Source organism: Malus domestica, chromosome 10, assembly GCF_042453785.1.
Source record: "Malus domestica chromosome 10, GDT2T_hap1".
Classification (NCBI taxonomy): Eukaryota; Viridiplantae; Streptophyta; class Magnoliopsida; order Rosales; family Rosaceae; genus Malus; species Malus domestica.
In genome coordinates, this window is record NC_091670.1 from 5,278,536 (window position 1) to 5,294,218 (window position 15,683).

General features: G+C 37.6%; 1 protein-coding gene across 5 annotated transcripts; it reads right to left on the minus strand.

Annotated features, from left to right (window-relative positions):
• Positions 1-321: 321 nt before the first annotated feature.
• LOC114827521 (uncharacterized aarF domain-containing protein kinase At1g71810, chloroplastic) lies at positions 322-11,206 on the minus strand. Of its 5 annotated transcripts, XM_029109431.2 has the most exons (21): positions 10,691-11,206; positions 10,561-10,605; positions 10,341-10,379; positions 9,543-9,713; positions 9,274-9,426; positions 9,012-9,047; positions 8,757-8,800; positions 7,774-7,864; positions 7,230-7,271; positions 7,010-7,118; positions 6,329-6,443; positions 6,191-6,240; positions 5,980-6,058; positions 5,317-5,367; positions 4,374-4,515; positions 4,189-4,233; positions 3,572-3,676; positions 3,418-3,459; positions 3,037-3,207; positions 1,896-2,015; positions 322-731 (listed from the first exon to the last, which is right to left on the minus strand). In XM_029109431.2, exons 1-21 carry the CDS (start codon positions 11,060-11,062, stop codon positions 627-629), a joined length of 2,127 nt encoding a protein of 708 aa, XP_028965264.2. In that variant the 5' UTR covers positions 11,063-11,206; the 3' UTR covers positions 322-626. The 5 variants fall into 5 exon arrangements, with proteins under 5 accessions (XP_028965264.2, XP_070662955.1, XP_070662958.1 ...); XM_070806854.1 differs by lacking the exon at positions 4,189-4,233; XM_070806857.1 differs by lacking the exon at positions 3,037-3,207.
• Positions 11,207-15,683: the final 4,477 nt, after the last annotated feature.

The window sequence follows — 15,683 nt, forward strand, 5'->3', positions numbered from 1 at the left end:
ATTATAAGTTAAACAATGCAATCTCCTTACTCAAATCCATCTACTAGTAGTAACTAGTAGTGGCACGCTGACAATCTCCAATCTCATGTTCAAGTGAGTTCTCGGCCTACCCGCAAGGCCCATTGCAAATATATGGGGCAAACAAATCGGCACGCTCGGTGGAACCCTTACATAGAGTGTAAAGTATCTCTCTTTGAAAAAAAAAGAAAAAAGAAAAAAAACTCTAGGTTCTTATTGCCCGAGTAAGAACATACGATTTCCAAGCTAGGAGAACCATGAATGAGAGAGATCACCAAAGGAGAATCAACGTCGACAATAAGATGAGAGAAATTTTAGCTTTAGCTCTAGCTTTAATTATTTAAATTCGTAAGGAGGTCTAAACATTGTTTTGAGACATCACTTTGAACCTTTGCACAACTCGTCCATACCTATGTAATTTTCGTGGGAACAAATACAGCCCATAAAATCCAGAAAAAAAAAAAAAAGAGCTCAAAATAGTTTCTCAGGTATTGGAACCCTCTGAGTTCCTGCTTGTCACAGTTGTATCGTGTGCTTTCGAATTTCTGTACGGATCACATGACGAATAAGCTAGCGACTTTGCATGCTGTGGAAAATGCATTTAGAAATCATAAAACAATCCTTCGGATTGTCCTTGCAGCAGCACGGGAAATTAATCGTCCTGTAAGATCAGCTGGGAGATTAAGCAACTGCTGTTGTGATTCTGGTGGAAGCTGCCAAAGTAAAATTGCAATCAGCAAGCATGTAAAATGTAATCCTCATATTAACAGAGTATCAAATTAACTTTAGGCACAAATTCAAGGCTTGTTTCTAAAGTTAAGTTTAAGAAAACAACCGATGATGCTTTCAATTCATTGTAATAAAACGATGCCTCCCCTGAAGCCCGGTGATGCAAGCACTTGAATGTGACAAAAAATAAATTGAACTTCCTAGCACGGTAGCACCCCACAAGTCCCGACCCCATCTACAGCCCTCACCTCCTACGCCCCAGCACCCACCCATTAAACCCCATTTCTCAATCCTGGCTTCGCCGCAGGTGCTATAGATACAAAAACATAATGTACCAGCTGGTGAAAAGATATAATCTGTTTGCCACACTGATACGCGATCAAATATCAGGGAATGAGTTGCATACGTTTGCAGTTATCCAGACAACTACAAGGCCCAGATATACGAACAAAACTCTATGCAGACGAGCCAATTTCTGACCTAAATAATCACTAAATCTAGACAAGCATCTATTGCCTAAAACTTTTAACAGCTATTTTGCCACCACCCAAAAATTAGTCATTTCTAATAATAAAATCTGAAATCCTAGTTGAAACCCTATTCTATGAAGACTCCTCAGAGATTGCTGAGAAATAACACCCATCGTCTCTAGGACTACTGTTATGTCCTATTGAATCTGAAAATATTGATGAGACATGAATGATCATCCAAACACTAACGATGTCCTGAGCAATCAAGTTATTCCAGAACTACAATGGCTGGAACAGAACGAGAGTAATTTTGTATTTAACATGTCAACTAATCAACAAGCGTCTTTCACCAACACTATTTCCTAGTATAAGAATATTTTGATTACTTAATTGTCATGATAGAACAGTGTCCTTAATTTGTGCCATGTGTAATGTGTACTTCAATAGAAACCATCATGTTAAACAAGTGCATGGGTGCAAAAACAAGTTTGTTCTGATTACTTCATTGTCATAATAGAAGAGATGTCCTAAATTTGTGCCGTGTAATGTGTACAATATGACGTTCATTAAAATGATGTAAATTAGCATTTTCTCTTATCGTTATTATAGAAACCATTGTGCCAAACGAGTGCATTGGGTGCAAAAACAAGTTTGTTCCAACAGAAATTAGTTCCTTACCTCAGGAAGAACAGAAAGGAGAGGTAGAATTTCTTGAACGGATGCAAGTTGGTTGAAAACTAATGCTGCTTCATCCGAGTTCATTTGCTGATTCTTGTATGGGGTATCGTCTCTAATTACCTACAAGCCAAAGTTGAGATCTTGATCAGTAACTAGCAATCTTAAGATTACTTGCCAACTGAAAAAGTCACATGCTTTAGTGATAACTAAAATGAATACAAATAATTAGCAACAAAGCTTACTCATACTACTTTTTTTTATTCTAGTGTATATGAGTCTTTGACCCGACTAATCGCTAGGCCCCCGGCCTGACCCCACAACATTTGGGGAGTGAGAAACTCTAGCATTTGCTAGGTGGGTACTGTGGGAGAGAGTCGAACCCCAGACCAATCGCTAGGCCCCCGGCCTGACCCCACAACATTTGGGGAGCGAGAAACTCTAGCATTTGCTAGGTGGGTACTGTGGGAGAGAGTCGAACCCCAGACCACATGGGAGCAAACCAAGGACCTGACAGCTAGACCAACAACTCTTAGGATATACTATAAAATGACATTATTGCAACAAAATTGCCTAGAACATGCTAGAACATGGTAAGTCCAAGTGAAAAGTAACTTTCTGAAAATGATATCTTCCCTTTAAAGGTTCCAATTCACAAATATTTAGAAGGTTGTTTAAATTGAACCCCAAAGCTGCTTTGCCTCCATCTTTTCCAATTATCCAAATAGCTACTCTTGTTTGTCACAGAGATGTCATCAGAGTAATTAATTTATTAATTGAACTCATGTTAATGGCCGCTACATTTAGGCCAAAGAAGTTGAAAAAGAGCCTTAACACCAATCTAGGAGACAATCTGTAAAGAACTTCCAACACTCAAAATGACCTATCAATAGATATTTTTGTATTTTGTCACACAGAAAACTGTTTGAAAAAAGAAACCATCTGATAAAGAAGAAACGAATAGTTGATATTCATATTGATCAAAACTTAGATTTACTAACATATCTAGACTCCACATACTTGCATATCAAAACATAAATGTCATCACCAGACTACAGTTAGAAGTTTCCGAGGAAAGTCCTAAGCTATACCACAACCAGAAACCACGCCAACTCCACCATGCCAAACAAGCTCAAAATCTTACTGGTTTGGAGTTTTCATTTCTTTGCAACCCTGACAGCAATCGCAGAAGGCGACGGAGTGTTCTTAAGTTGATTTTGTCTTCATTGGTCATTGTTGAGATGGAAAAGGTAGCAGCAAAAGGTATACTTGTCCTAACAGAGTCCAAAGTTGCCAGCCCAAGTGCATCCAATCCCTACCATCAGTTGTGGAAGGAAATAGAAAAGAAAAAAAAAAATTACCAAACAACAATAAGAATAGCAAGAACGACAACTAAAATAAATTGATTACAAAAGTTGGACTTGTAACCTGAAAGAAGAAATTCAAAATTGGACCGACTTAAATGTTTTCACCATTATACTGTGGATTACAACTAAAATAACAGGCATATGATGAATAATTCTACCTTAACAAATTCTTGAAGAAGTAGATCCCTCACAAATGCACCCTGAAATCGCATTATTATATCATTACAAATAAAGAAAGATATGAAATTGAATTTATGATTCGGGCTTCCCAGATTGAAGATGAATAGGAAATAAGTACGTAAACATTCGTACCTTCTCTGCCAAAATAAAGGAAAGGACTTGTTTGACAACTACCCTAGAATTAGCATCATCTTCTTGCTTTCTCGACACGACCTTCTCTGTTCTAGCACGGAGAGCCTACAAGAAAACAGTAATTGACATTTATTCAAACATCATGTGAGCTTCTGCATAAGCTAAACAAGACAAGATTAGAAAGCTAACATGCAACCAGGGGAATTTAGAAAGGCTACTCGTGTTCTGAAGCTGGTAATAGCTGAGGTACACTCAAGGTCAACCTAGAGTAGATTTCTCTATGGACCAGGAGTACATGTAGCCGTTTGGACAAAAATGTGGAATGCATTTTCTGCTATCATGTTATGACTAGAGCATTCAACACAATTAATTGGCAATTGGTGTAGAGGCCCCAGATCTTAAACTACTAATGCAAGCCTTTCATGTCCCATGTGGGGCAAATACTCTCAACAAGGTATTGAGATTTGAGATAGTGTGAGCCAAAATGCATCAAGTATCTAAATCACATGCCATTTGTAATGGAGATTTCACAAGAAACAGACCGGGAAACCTACATCTCAATCATAAAATTGGGAAACAAGACTAATGAAGAAAATATAGGAAGCGGTAGTTATTACCTCAGAAAGTAAAGACTCTAGACGGTCGATATTGAAAACGCCATCCTGATAAGGGAGGATTTAGGAATTAAGGCTGTGGTACAAAGGATATGGTGCACATAGACAGTTTTAAATTAATGAAGCAACCGAACAAAGATACATAACTCAAATGCTTAAAAATGAAAAAAATTATATGAAACCTTTACCTCATAAAGAAGGGCCTGCAGGGAGGACTTGAGCTCTATTGAGCTGTCTGTTAATACTTTTCGAGCAATCCATGGGTATGTGCTACCTAAAACTTTGTAATCTGGGTTGAACCCAATGGCAACACCTTCCAATACGGCAAGGCTGAGAGATGTAAAAGAGTATTAAACAACACAAAATAACACCACTGTTTAACATTTGGTAGGCACTTAAATGAGAGAACTTCTCACAAATTCCAGATTTATCGTATCCAACTAAAATGTCTTGTTGAGTCCAGGTACTACAAAATATATTGATCTGTTCATGCTTCCAAAGGTTTTCAAAGTAAATCTTGCCGATCCAATTTTTGAGCCATATAGATGACTTGTAAGCCTTATGTACCCACTAAATTATAAGTTTTTCCCTTGGTGCCCTATGATAAAAAACAATATTCATGATATGCTTTAGAAAAGAAGTATATTTGTTCACCTCCACATTTGTGTTATGTGCAAAAAAGACAGCAAGAACAAAGGGATCACATGTGGGCAATGCTCTCCATCCGATTCAATAATACAAACTGTCCCTATATTAGATGCCATTGAAGTATTATCCTCCAAAAAAAATAGAAAACCATTTAGTCATCTAACTATCATCAAACAGACGGAAGAGCACTGTTTTCAATAAAATGATATGATGATAACCAGATGACTAAGCGATTTCTAACTTGGTCAATGTTGGCAGAGATGATTCATCAAGGAACCTAAAAGTGGAGAACCCTACAATTTGCAATTTTGGTAAAGGATTGTCGTCGCAAAAAAATAAAGAAGTTATGTGATGATCAGGTTAAGTGGATTTAACTTGTCACAGAATGAGTCTATTACTTCTCTTTGAGTATCATAATCAAATATAACTTGACAGTGCAAGAGGTCCATTTTATATTTTTGGAAAGTGGAAACCCAAAAGTACCTTCGAATGACAAGAGAAAAATAAGAAGGTATACGAAATTTGAACTTGTACCTGAAACAAACAAGAGAAAATCTATCGGGTCATTAATGAAAAATAATACCCAAAGCACTAGGGTTGCACAAGTCAACTTCAATATAACAGTAGATTCTTCCAATCTTCAGGAACTATGACAGAAAATGGTTACTTTTTGAAGGCAAAGATTCCTTGGATATCATCAGAAGTAGGGCAAACAGAGAAATATAAGTTATAATATTGTGTGGTTTTGCACAACTTTGCCTACACCAATTACAAGAGAAATTCCACTTAGACAAGAGGTTCTATAAGCTTAAGTTAAACAAGTTTTTCATACGTCGACAGCCCCTAGAATGGTTGCTTGTTTGCCAGCATAAAAAAGAAAGTCTGAATTTTCCATGGAAGCCAGCTCGAAATATTGGATCTTAGGTGCATTGCCCCAATGTGGATGAAACACATGTGCCTTACTGGACTTGAAGGGCTTTGTTCCCCAAAATCAAAGGGAAGATGCTGATGTTGGTGGTGGTGATGGAGGTCGTGATAACAATAATAATGACAGGAATGATGTGGATGCCACTGAAGTTGGCTTTTCATTTATAAATGTATAGGATATATCTTTGAAGGGATAAAATGAAATGAAAAATGACTTACATGGTGGCTCCTAAATCTCCTAATAGGTCTCCAAAGCTAATATTGCGCACCCCTTTGTCAACAGCATTCTGAAAGACACCTAAAGAACAGCAATAAAGGTCTTATCAGACCAGTTAATGGAGCCCCTCCACAGAAAGAGTTCACTAACTTAAACTTTTAATCCCAACAAACCAGACTGAATCCATAGGTTCAAGAAGACACGGAAAGAAACCTGTTAAAGCCTTTGTAACAGCTTCCTTGTCTGCAGTTGGTGGAATAAATCTGAAGAGTTTGTCAGAAAATTACCAAGTAACTACCAGCAAATACAACAAGAATGTTCAGAAATTGAAGAAATAGACAAACATGATACCCAAGAGTAACAAAGTCCTTAGCCAATGCACCAAAATCACGGTTTACAAGATGGAGAGAAGCTTCAATAAATCCAATGCGGAGTTTTTGATTAAATTCACCCATCATACCAAAATCTGGTGGTGGAACCATGGAAGGTATTAAAAGTTAAATCTGATTGATATACAATATCTGTAAGTACATAACAGGAACAGTAATTAAATAGGCATAGTGTGCAAACATAGTACGACAGATAAATCAAACATATAAGCAATCAATGAGACACAAATTGATTAAGGAGAGCCTAATAGTGACCATAAAAACTATCACAGTTATATTCATTCAATATAAAATTATAAATGACTTTGTATGTGTAAAATAAATTCATCAATTCCTTAAACAAATTTTTTTATTAGAAAAACCTACTACTCAATTATAAAATAAAGTTATTATAAGAGGCCTATTTTGTCTCAGACAGGCTCCTACTATCCACCGTCCTTCATAAGTAACTATTCTTTCTTGCTTGCCAGCAACTACAAAAATTTTGTCTGAGACAGGCTCCTACTATCCACCGTCATTCATAAGTAACTATTCTTTCTTGCTCAGCAGCAACTACGATTTATTATTCTTCCATTTTTACACATTTCCTTTTATTATGTACAAAACATGTACAGTTAATGACACTTGTGCACAAGGCTCATACCTAAATAAGCAAGTTTCCCATCAAATGTACGAAGAAGATTTCCAGGGTGTGGATCTGCATGGTAGAATCCACATTCCAGAAGTTGATTGAATGAGCAGTACGTCCCGACCTAATCAGAACCAAGAAGAAGGCATTTTATTGAGCACTTATACAAAGAAAAAAATCAGAGAAATTAATAAATTCAGTAATGCTGAAAATTAAAGTTTGTTTAGCTCATGACCTCAACCAAGTAAAGATCATTCACTTCTGACAGCTTCTGCCCCTAGTATATAAGTAAACAAAAATAAAAACATAAGTTGTGACGAAATCAACAACTAAACGGTACATAAAAATACATCTTTAAGGAAAATATTTCAAGTACTTAGGTCACATACAACTACCAGTTGCAATTCATATGATATTCAGGAGTGATTTTACTTAAGAAATTTGCCTTAACTTGCAAAAGAAATGGCAGAGAGAAAAGTTGTACCATGGATACCCAGCATTTAAGGATCTTTTGTTTACAAAGAAACAAATAAAAATTCAGAATCAAAACTTGAGCTTAGAACTTAATAGTGCAATAGTTACAAAATAAATTTTAATATTGTTTAGTTACAATATCTCATAGGAGTCCTGAATCTAAAGTGGTTTCGTAATTCACATTCATGCACTCAAATTAAATGAAATAATTTAAATAGAACGGTCACCAAGCCATTTGAAGTTGTCCTTTCTAGGGTTTGGCATCCAGACTAGTGAATAAAGACAACAACCGCAATAGCAATTACCTCCACCCATTCCATCACAAGAACCCTGCGAGTTGTGTAATCCAGATACATTTCCGGAACCAAAACATCGGGTATACCACCGTATAGCTGTCTGATCACAATTAGAGCATCAATATAGACATTAAGTTCGATATGAATCATAAAATTGATAACAAGTGGAAAGGATTTAAGGTTATCAAGGAAGTGAAAGAAAATGTAAAATGACACTTTGAAAATTTCATGATGATACTGTAAGGTCAATGCCAAAAAATGTTACTGCAGCTGAAACAATTTTTCATCTCTAATAATTAGAGAATATTATCAAGCATCATTATCATATTTAACTAGTGAAGCATCAGGCAGGAATCAAGATAAGAGCATAGAACTATTATTTAGTTCCAAAGGATAAAGCTTACAAATTGAAGCTTTTAGGTGATCATGAGACAATTCATAATCTAAATTTCACAGTAACTTCTTTGCTTAGAGTATAAAGTAAAACATTTCAAGAGATAGAAACGAGGTACCTTAAATTAGTTAACCTATAAGCTTAGTAACCTTTCAACGAAACAAAATTAATAACAATATATCAATTATGTAAGGAAGAGGAAAGTAATATCATCTCAGCTCAGAGAGAGAAGAGAAAGAAAAGTGACAAATTGAAGCAGGCAAAACAATCCTGGGGATTATTACTAAAGCATTTATCAAGTATCCCCTGTTATAGGGTAATTGGCACATGAATCTGGAAAGACCCACGTTAATACACTCAGAAATTCTAAAAGGTATAACTTATGACACCTGAGACATTAATCAAGTGACAGAGAGAGACTTAAGGACAATGAACCTCATATACATGCATAAATTGTATTGCTGCATAAAAAAAGTAGACAGAACTTTCAGTAATATGTTCTTGTGTTTAGATGGGCTCTATTTATTATGCCTTGAATTTAGTTCCTACATAACTATCAATCACTAAGATAATGTAAATTTGAAATCCCTGTTCTTACCTGAATCTGATACCATTATTTGCTTCAGTTCTGTAGTCCATCTCCTGCATTCAATATGATTTACCTGTATTCAATTTAAAGTTCTAAGAATAAACCTTAAACAGCCAAAATGATATCATAGATAATAGAATGATATTGAGGGAATTAAAAATGAAAAAAGGGAAGCAAGTAATAACACATGACAAAATTGAAGGTATGCTGCTATAAGTAGCAAGCCAATAAATCAACAAAGAGCATATGGGGGTCACTTTTTACCCGAAAAAGACTTGATGCCCATTCATCAACAACTGCCTGCATGTCAAGTTCACGTAGATGTTATGAAAAGCCAAGAAGGTGTCAAAAGATACAAATAAAACAAAAATATGCGCATACACATTGTATCATACATTGGTATGTACTAATGTTTGTTTGTATAGTTAAAATCATCATCAATGCCATAATGGATGCGTAAATTTTTATCTCATTGACACTATACTAGATGGGTGGTGCAAAACTAGGTTACATGTTGCAACATTACCTGAAGATCAGTATTTAATTTTCTTATTCTCCTAAGTAGACCTGCTAGAAAACGCAAGATCAATATGTCTAAGGAAATAGCAGCTTGTACTCCTGGCCTTTGCACTTTTACTGCAACAAGCTGTCCCGTACGGCGAAGCCTGGCTTGATAAACCTAGCATTAGAGAGACACAGGAAGATTTATGAACTTGAATTTCAAGATAAAAATGAAGACTGAAGATGCCAAAACCTAAGTTACAGGATCAAGAACAAAGCATAAACAAATCAAACCTGTCCAAGGGAAGCTGCAGCTACAGGTTCCGGTGAGATCTCTGAGAAAAGCTCTTCTATCGGTAAACCGAGTTCTTGTTCTATTGTGTTTATAGCAACTTCCGTAAAAAATGGAGATATTCGATCTTGCAACAATGAGAGCTCATCCAAGTATGACGGTGGTATCAAGTCCTTAAAAAGAAAGAGCAAAGTTAATAGGAAAACCAAAGCTACTGATGAGATAGACCCATAAATCTAAGGGCCTATTTGTTATCCTTCTTGGATTCAATTTCTTGTTTTTCAGAAATGATGAATGTAACTAAATTACTGAATACTCATTTAACATCCACAGAAAGGACTCAAGGCATCAATTATTTGTTTACAAATGCACAATCACTGCTTCAGAGCTAAGAGATGACACACTTTCGTGGATAAGTGGCTCTATGGAACCCCAGAACTACTTTTGGAAACAATGCCAATATCTTGGCGACTAAAACACTAAGACATGAAATGAATAAGGATGGATAAATTTCTTAGAGAATTCATCAAGAATGTCTACAGAAGCTGGCCTATAAGCATACTGATCTTGGGGATGCATGAGAATTACTATGAAAATTAGTTTTGTATGCGACGGGAAACTGTCACCAAGGCATTCTGAAATATCCAATTTGCACATGAGGCCTTAAAAGCATTAATTTTCGAAAAGTGCATTACATATTAAAAGTGAAGGCAGACATTCTGAAGGAATATGTAATTTGACATTTCACCAAGGTCGGAAGAACATCATGCTGCAATAACTGTAAAGTATGTGCAACGTACCGGTCGAGATGAGATGGCCTGAGCAATTTTGATATATGCCTATAAGATTAAGAAAAAACATAAAAAAGTTGAACTTAATACAACAACAAATCACAAATAATTAACAAATGTAATAAACTGAATTTTTGAAGTCCATGAAAAGGATAATCAAAGTAAATTCAGCAGGAGAAGCTTATTGTAATTGTAAGTGAAACAGAGGGAAGAAGTATGCATAACGCACCGGTCCGAGTTCTACCAGAATATTCCGAAGCTCGGCAGCTCTAACCTGCAACAAAACAAATTAACCAATCATTAATTAATACTGTAAACGTAATAACAAATTCAGAACAAGAACAGAATTACAGACTGACCTCGAACATTCGGTCAGAGCGCTCCGTCAGGTTATCAATGTAGCGAACCGCGAACCACTTGCCGAAAGTGAAGGCAATCTGAGAGAGTCGGCGGAGAAGAATCAGAGGCTTCCGCCGGTAAATGGCGCCGATTTTGGAGATATCGTAGTCGGCTATGGAGTTGGCCTCGGGGGCGCTGAGCTCGAAGATGTAGCCCGACTTCTTGGTGAAGGCGTCGAGTTCGACGACGTCGTTTCCGGCGGCGCATCGCAGAATGGAGCGACGACGGCGGGGGCGGGGGAAAGAGGATGAAGAGAACCGCCGGAGGGGGTTGGGTGCGGAAGGGGAAAGGGAGGAGGAGGGGAGAGAAGGCGAGGGAAGGCGGAGAATCATTTTCCGGAAGGGAAGCGAAGAAGTGGAGGAGGAACTGGATTGGTGGGAAAGTGAGTGGTGTGGTGTATTATGAAATGGGCGTATGGCGGATTGGAATTTGGAGAGGAGGTTTTGTGGAATTTGAACCACTCGTGTTATGCAGTCGTGTATGAATTGAATGAATAAATCAGTGTTGAAGAATGTTTGTCAGCAAGTGAACGTTGCATTTCGCGGCCGTTTCTTTTTTGGATAATGGGCCTTTTGTTTTCCGTACTTAGGCCGAAATATATGTGAAAAAACAGCAAGGTTTTAAAAAAAGAAAACTAATGAAAAAAAGTTTGAAAACTTTGAATTTTAATAATAAGGATAAAATAAAGGGTAAAGTGAATAGTACCATGATTGACTTTTTAGTGTAAAAATGTGGTTTTTAGTTAAAGTGAACAGTAACAGGTGCTTTTCGTTAAAGTTCCCTTTAAAAAAACGTTAGGTGCTAGTCGGGCGATGAGTAGAATCTAGCGCCTAGACGGCTAGGCAGTAGATGCCTAGGCGGATTTGAATAAAATAATTATATATATCATATAAATTAGTTAAATTTACTATATAATAGATAAATAAACATTTAGTAATACGTTATTTTTGAAAAAGATATACATATATAATGCAAAAGTATAACATAGTTTAGGCTTAAAAAGCAAAAAGTAATAAAATATTATATTATAAGAATATAATATAATGTTGTTTTCAAAACAGAACACATAATAAAATATCATCAGAATGGGTAATTATTATTTATGTATTTTTTATTATAAGGCTGATGGACTTGCACATAAAAGTAGGCTCTTTTTCCACTTTTCACGATTTTCCTTACTGCCTTATCTTTATCTGTTACCAAGACATGTTTTTTTATCATGAGGCTGTGGACTTTCCCATAAAACTAGGCACTTTTTCCATTTTCCACTATTTTCCCTGCTGCCTTGTAGATCTTCATCTCTTCAACCCTCTATCTTCTTCTCTTCTTCAAAACAACAGGTAACAGACAACCCTCTATCTTGGTCTCTTCAACCCTCTATCTTCTTCTCTTCTTCAAAACAACTCCCTCTAACCCTTCATCTCTCCTTTGCACATCTCCCTCTATCACTCCCTCCAAGCCACCATGGTGATTCTCCGTTTTCATGCACAAAAGTTCTGGGAAAGAGGCGCGCGTCCTTGTCGGTGGTGACAGAGATCAACAGGTTAGTATGCACAGACGCAAAGCGAAGAGACGAGGGCCGCCTAGCTCTGCCTAGCGCCGCCTAGTCGGCCGCCTAAATCCTCTTCGATTTTGTAGACATCGAAATTTCGATAAATAAATGTTGACCGATAAATCAAAGTTTTAACGCTCATGTATACATAAATTTTACACGTAGCGTGTGTCTAAACAAAAAATCGAAATAAGTTGGAAAAGTCATCAAACATGACACGTGTCAACACCTGGCAGAAACGACTTATTTCATCTGGAATATTATATTCAAAATTAGGCCTTGGAAATTTCTATAAATAGAAGGCTAATTCATTCATTTGGGGGAACCAATTCATATTACACCTTGAAGCTCTGAAGCTCTGAAACTCCAAAGCTCTCAAGCATCCAGGTTCTCGAAGAATCAAGAAAGCCTTCTTCGTTCTTCGTTCATCGTTCTTCCAAGATCAAGCCCCAACGGCCCTTTGGATCAACAATCATCCACCAATTCAAGATCAAGCCCCGACGGCCCTTGAAGAAAGTGTTCTTCGTTCTTCCAAGATCAAGCCCCGACGGGCCTTGAAGAAAGTGTTCTTCGTTCTTCCAAGATCAAGCCCCGACGGCCCTTGAAGAAAGCACCATCGTTCATCATCCGTTCATCCTAATATCAAGCCCCAACGGCCCTTTGGATCAACAAACGTCGACAAATCCATACATCCAACCGTTCTTCAAGATCAAGCCCAAAAGTCCTTGAAGATCCGTTCATCACTGTTCTTCAAGATCAAGCCCAAAAGCCCTTGAAGATACGTTCGTCACCGTTATTCAAGATCAAGTTTTAACGGCCCTTGAAGAAACATTCATCCTCAAGATCAAGCCCCAACGGCTCCTTGAAGATCCGCTCAAATCCACCTTCAAAGATCAAGCTCACGGCCCCTTGAAGAAACTTCCAAACAGTTCATCCAAGATCAAGCCTCAACGACCCTTGGATCAACGAAACATCCACAAATCAACACCTTACAGAGATCGAATCAGAGGATCAAAATAGAGAGAGATTGTAACCCAAAATCATCAAATACAAATATTATTTTGTGCACGTTGTTCTTGTCTCTTTCGTTTCAGGAATTTTCCGTGTTCACAGATTTATTAAACGTTTTGCCCAAAATAGCCACAGAAGCCCACCGTCCAGCGTCTAGGCCAATTTTTAGAACACTGGAAAAAGGTAAAAATAGTTTTAGAATATATATTTTTTACAACTATTTATGCTATATTATAAAAATAAATATTTGTACAATAAAGTTATATGTTTGGTATGCTTTTTTTGTAAAAGTGCTTTTAACTAAAAACATATCTGAATATTTGATAAATTTTTATATAAAATTTATGTAAATATGTTAAATAACTAAAATGATATAATATTGAATGCGACATAATAATTAATATTGTCAAACACATTTGGTGTTCTAGATTTTCTATATTTTTCTACTGGCAACAGTTTTTTCAAAAGCATTTTTTATACCAACATATTTGGTGTTTTATATTTTTTAATAAGCAAAATTTTTTTAAAAGCACCACAACCCCTTGTCCTTCGTAAAAGAGCAGTGAATTTTGAAGAGTTACTTTATTATTACACTTAAGAAGAGTGTAACTGATGTTTTTTGGCAGAAGCACTTTTGTGCTTTGTAAACCAATATATTATTTTCTCTTAAAATGTTGTAAGTCGTTTTTTTAGTACATTGATATTTTGAGTATTTGGATAAGCCGAACAATAAACAACTTAATTTAATATCAAATTCGTAGAGATTTGAACCTAAAATGTGTGAAATAAATAAAATCTTGGGTAAAGTACAAAAAACTACCTCAAACTATTGGTGTCACGACACTTTCATACCTCATCTTTTTAAAATGACAATGTCATACCTCATCTTACGAATTTGTGTCAATGTCGTACCTCCGTCAGTTTTTCTATTAAGTGCTGACATGGCTAGATAGGGAGCCACTCACTAATCCAACTAGATTAAAATATAATAATTTAATAATTAAAATTTTAAATTTAATTTTTTTTATTAAATCTCTCTCTCCTCTCTCTCTTCTTTCTCCCTCCATCTCTCTTCTTTGCATCCCCAAAACCCCTTCCCACCCATGCCCCCCCAACCTTCCTCCACCACCCTATCTCTCTCTTGCCTCTCTCTCTTCTCTCTCTTTCTCCCCCATCTCTCTCGCCTCTCTCTCTTCTCTACATCCCTAAGACCCATTCCCACTAGACCCCTCCGACCCTTTCGCACTTATCCCCCCTAACCTTTCTCCACCACCCTCTCTCTCTCACCTCTCTCTCTTCTCTCTCTCTGGACACCCACTTGCATCCCTCAAACCCTTCCCACCCGTCCCCCCCAACCTTCCTCCCCCTCACCCTTTCTTTCCCTAGCTCCGTCTTCCCTAAACTCAAAACCAGAACCACCCAACCTAGATCCCACCCCGCTCCAAACTCAAAACTAGAACCACCCAACCCAGATCTCACCCCGCTCCAAACTCAAAACTAGAACCACCCAACCCAGATCTCACCCCCGCTCCCGTCTTCTTTGTCTTCCCCGAACGGTTTGGACCACACCCAGATTCGACAATCCATCGACCCGGTGTCCACCATCTCATCGTTCGACACTGCCAACGTATTCACGGCGTCCTCATGCGCCTTGATCGACTCGACGCAGCAGAAATCTGAGTCCTACCAAATCTTCAGGCTCAACGCAGCCGAGATCAAGAGGCATTTCTCGTGGCCCGATGCGGCGTAGAAGATGTTGTGGTTGACAACAAGGTAGGTGATTGAGAGGGAGGGGCGGCGGGGCGGGAGAGTGGCGAAGCAAAGGTGGGAGACGGAGAGGTCAAAGGGCTCTAGAGAGGAGAGTTTTTTTAGGGAGAGGTTGCGCAGAGAAGATGGGAGCGGGGGGAAGAAAGGGTGAAGGGGATGAAGGTTGGGGGGCAGGTGGGAAGGTTTTGGGGATGTAGGTGGGTGTCCACAAAGAGAGAGAAGAGAGAGAGAGGCGAGAGAGAGGGTGGTGGAGGAAGGTTAGGGGGACGAGTGGGAAGGGGTCGGGGTCGAGGTCGGAGAGAGGCAAGAGAGATGGGGGAGAGAGAGATTTAATAATTTTTTTTTTAATTTTTAATTTTTAATGATTAAAATATTATATTTTAATCTAGATGGATTAGTGAGTGGCCCCCTATCTAGCCACATCAACACTTAATAGAAAAATTAACAGAAAAACTGACGGAAGTACGACATTGACATAAATTCGTAACATGAGGTATGACATTGTTATTTTAAAAAGATGAGGTATGAAAGTATCGTGATACCAATAAAGCCCTCAATCAGGAAAGAAAGCTATGATAAAAGAAATAGAGGCTCTAAAGAAGAACGACACTTGGGAACTGATC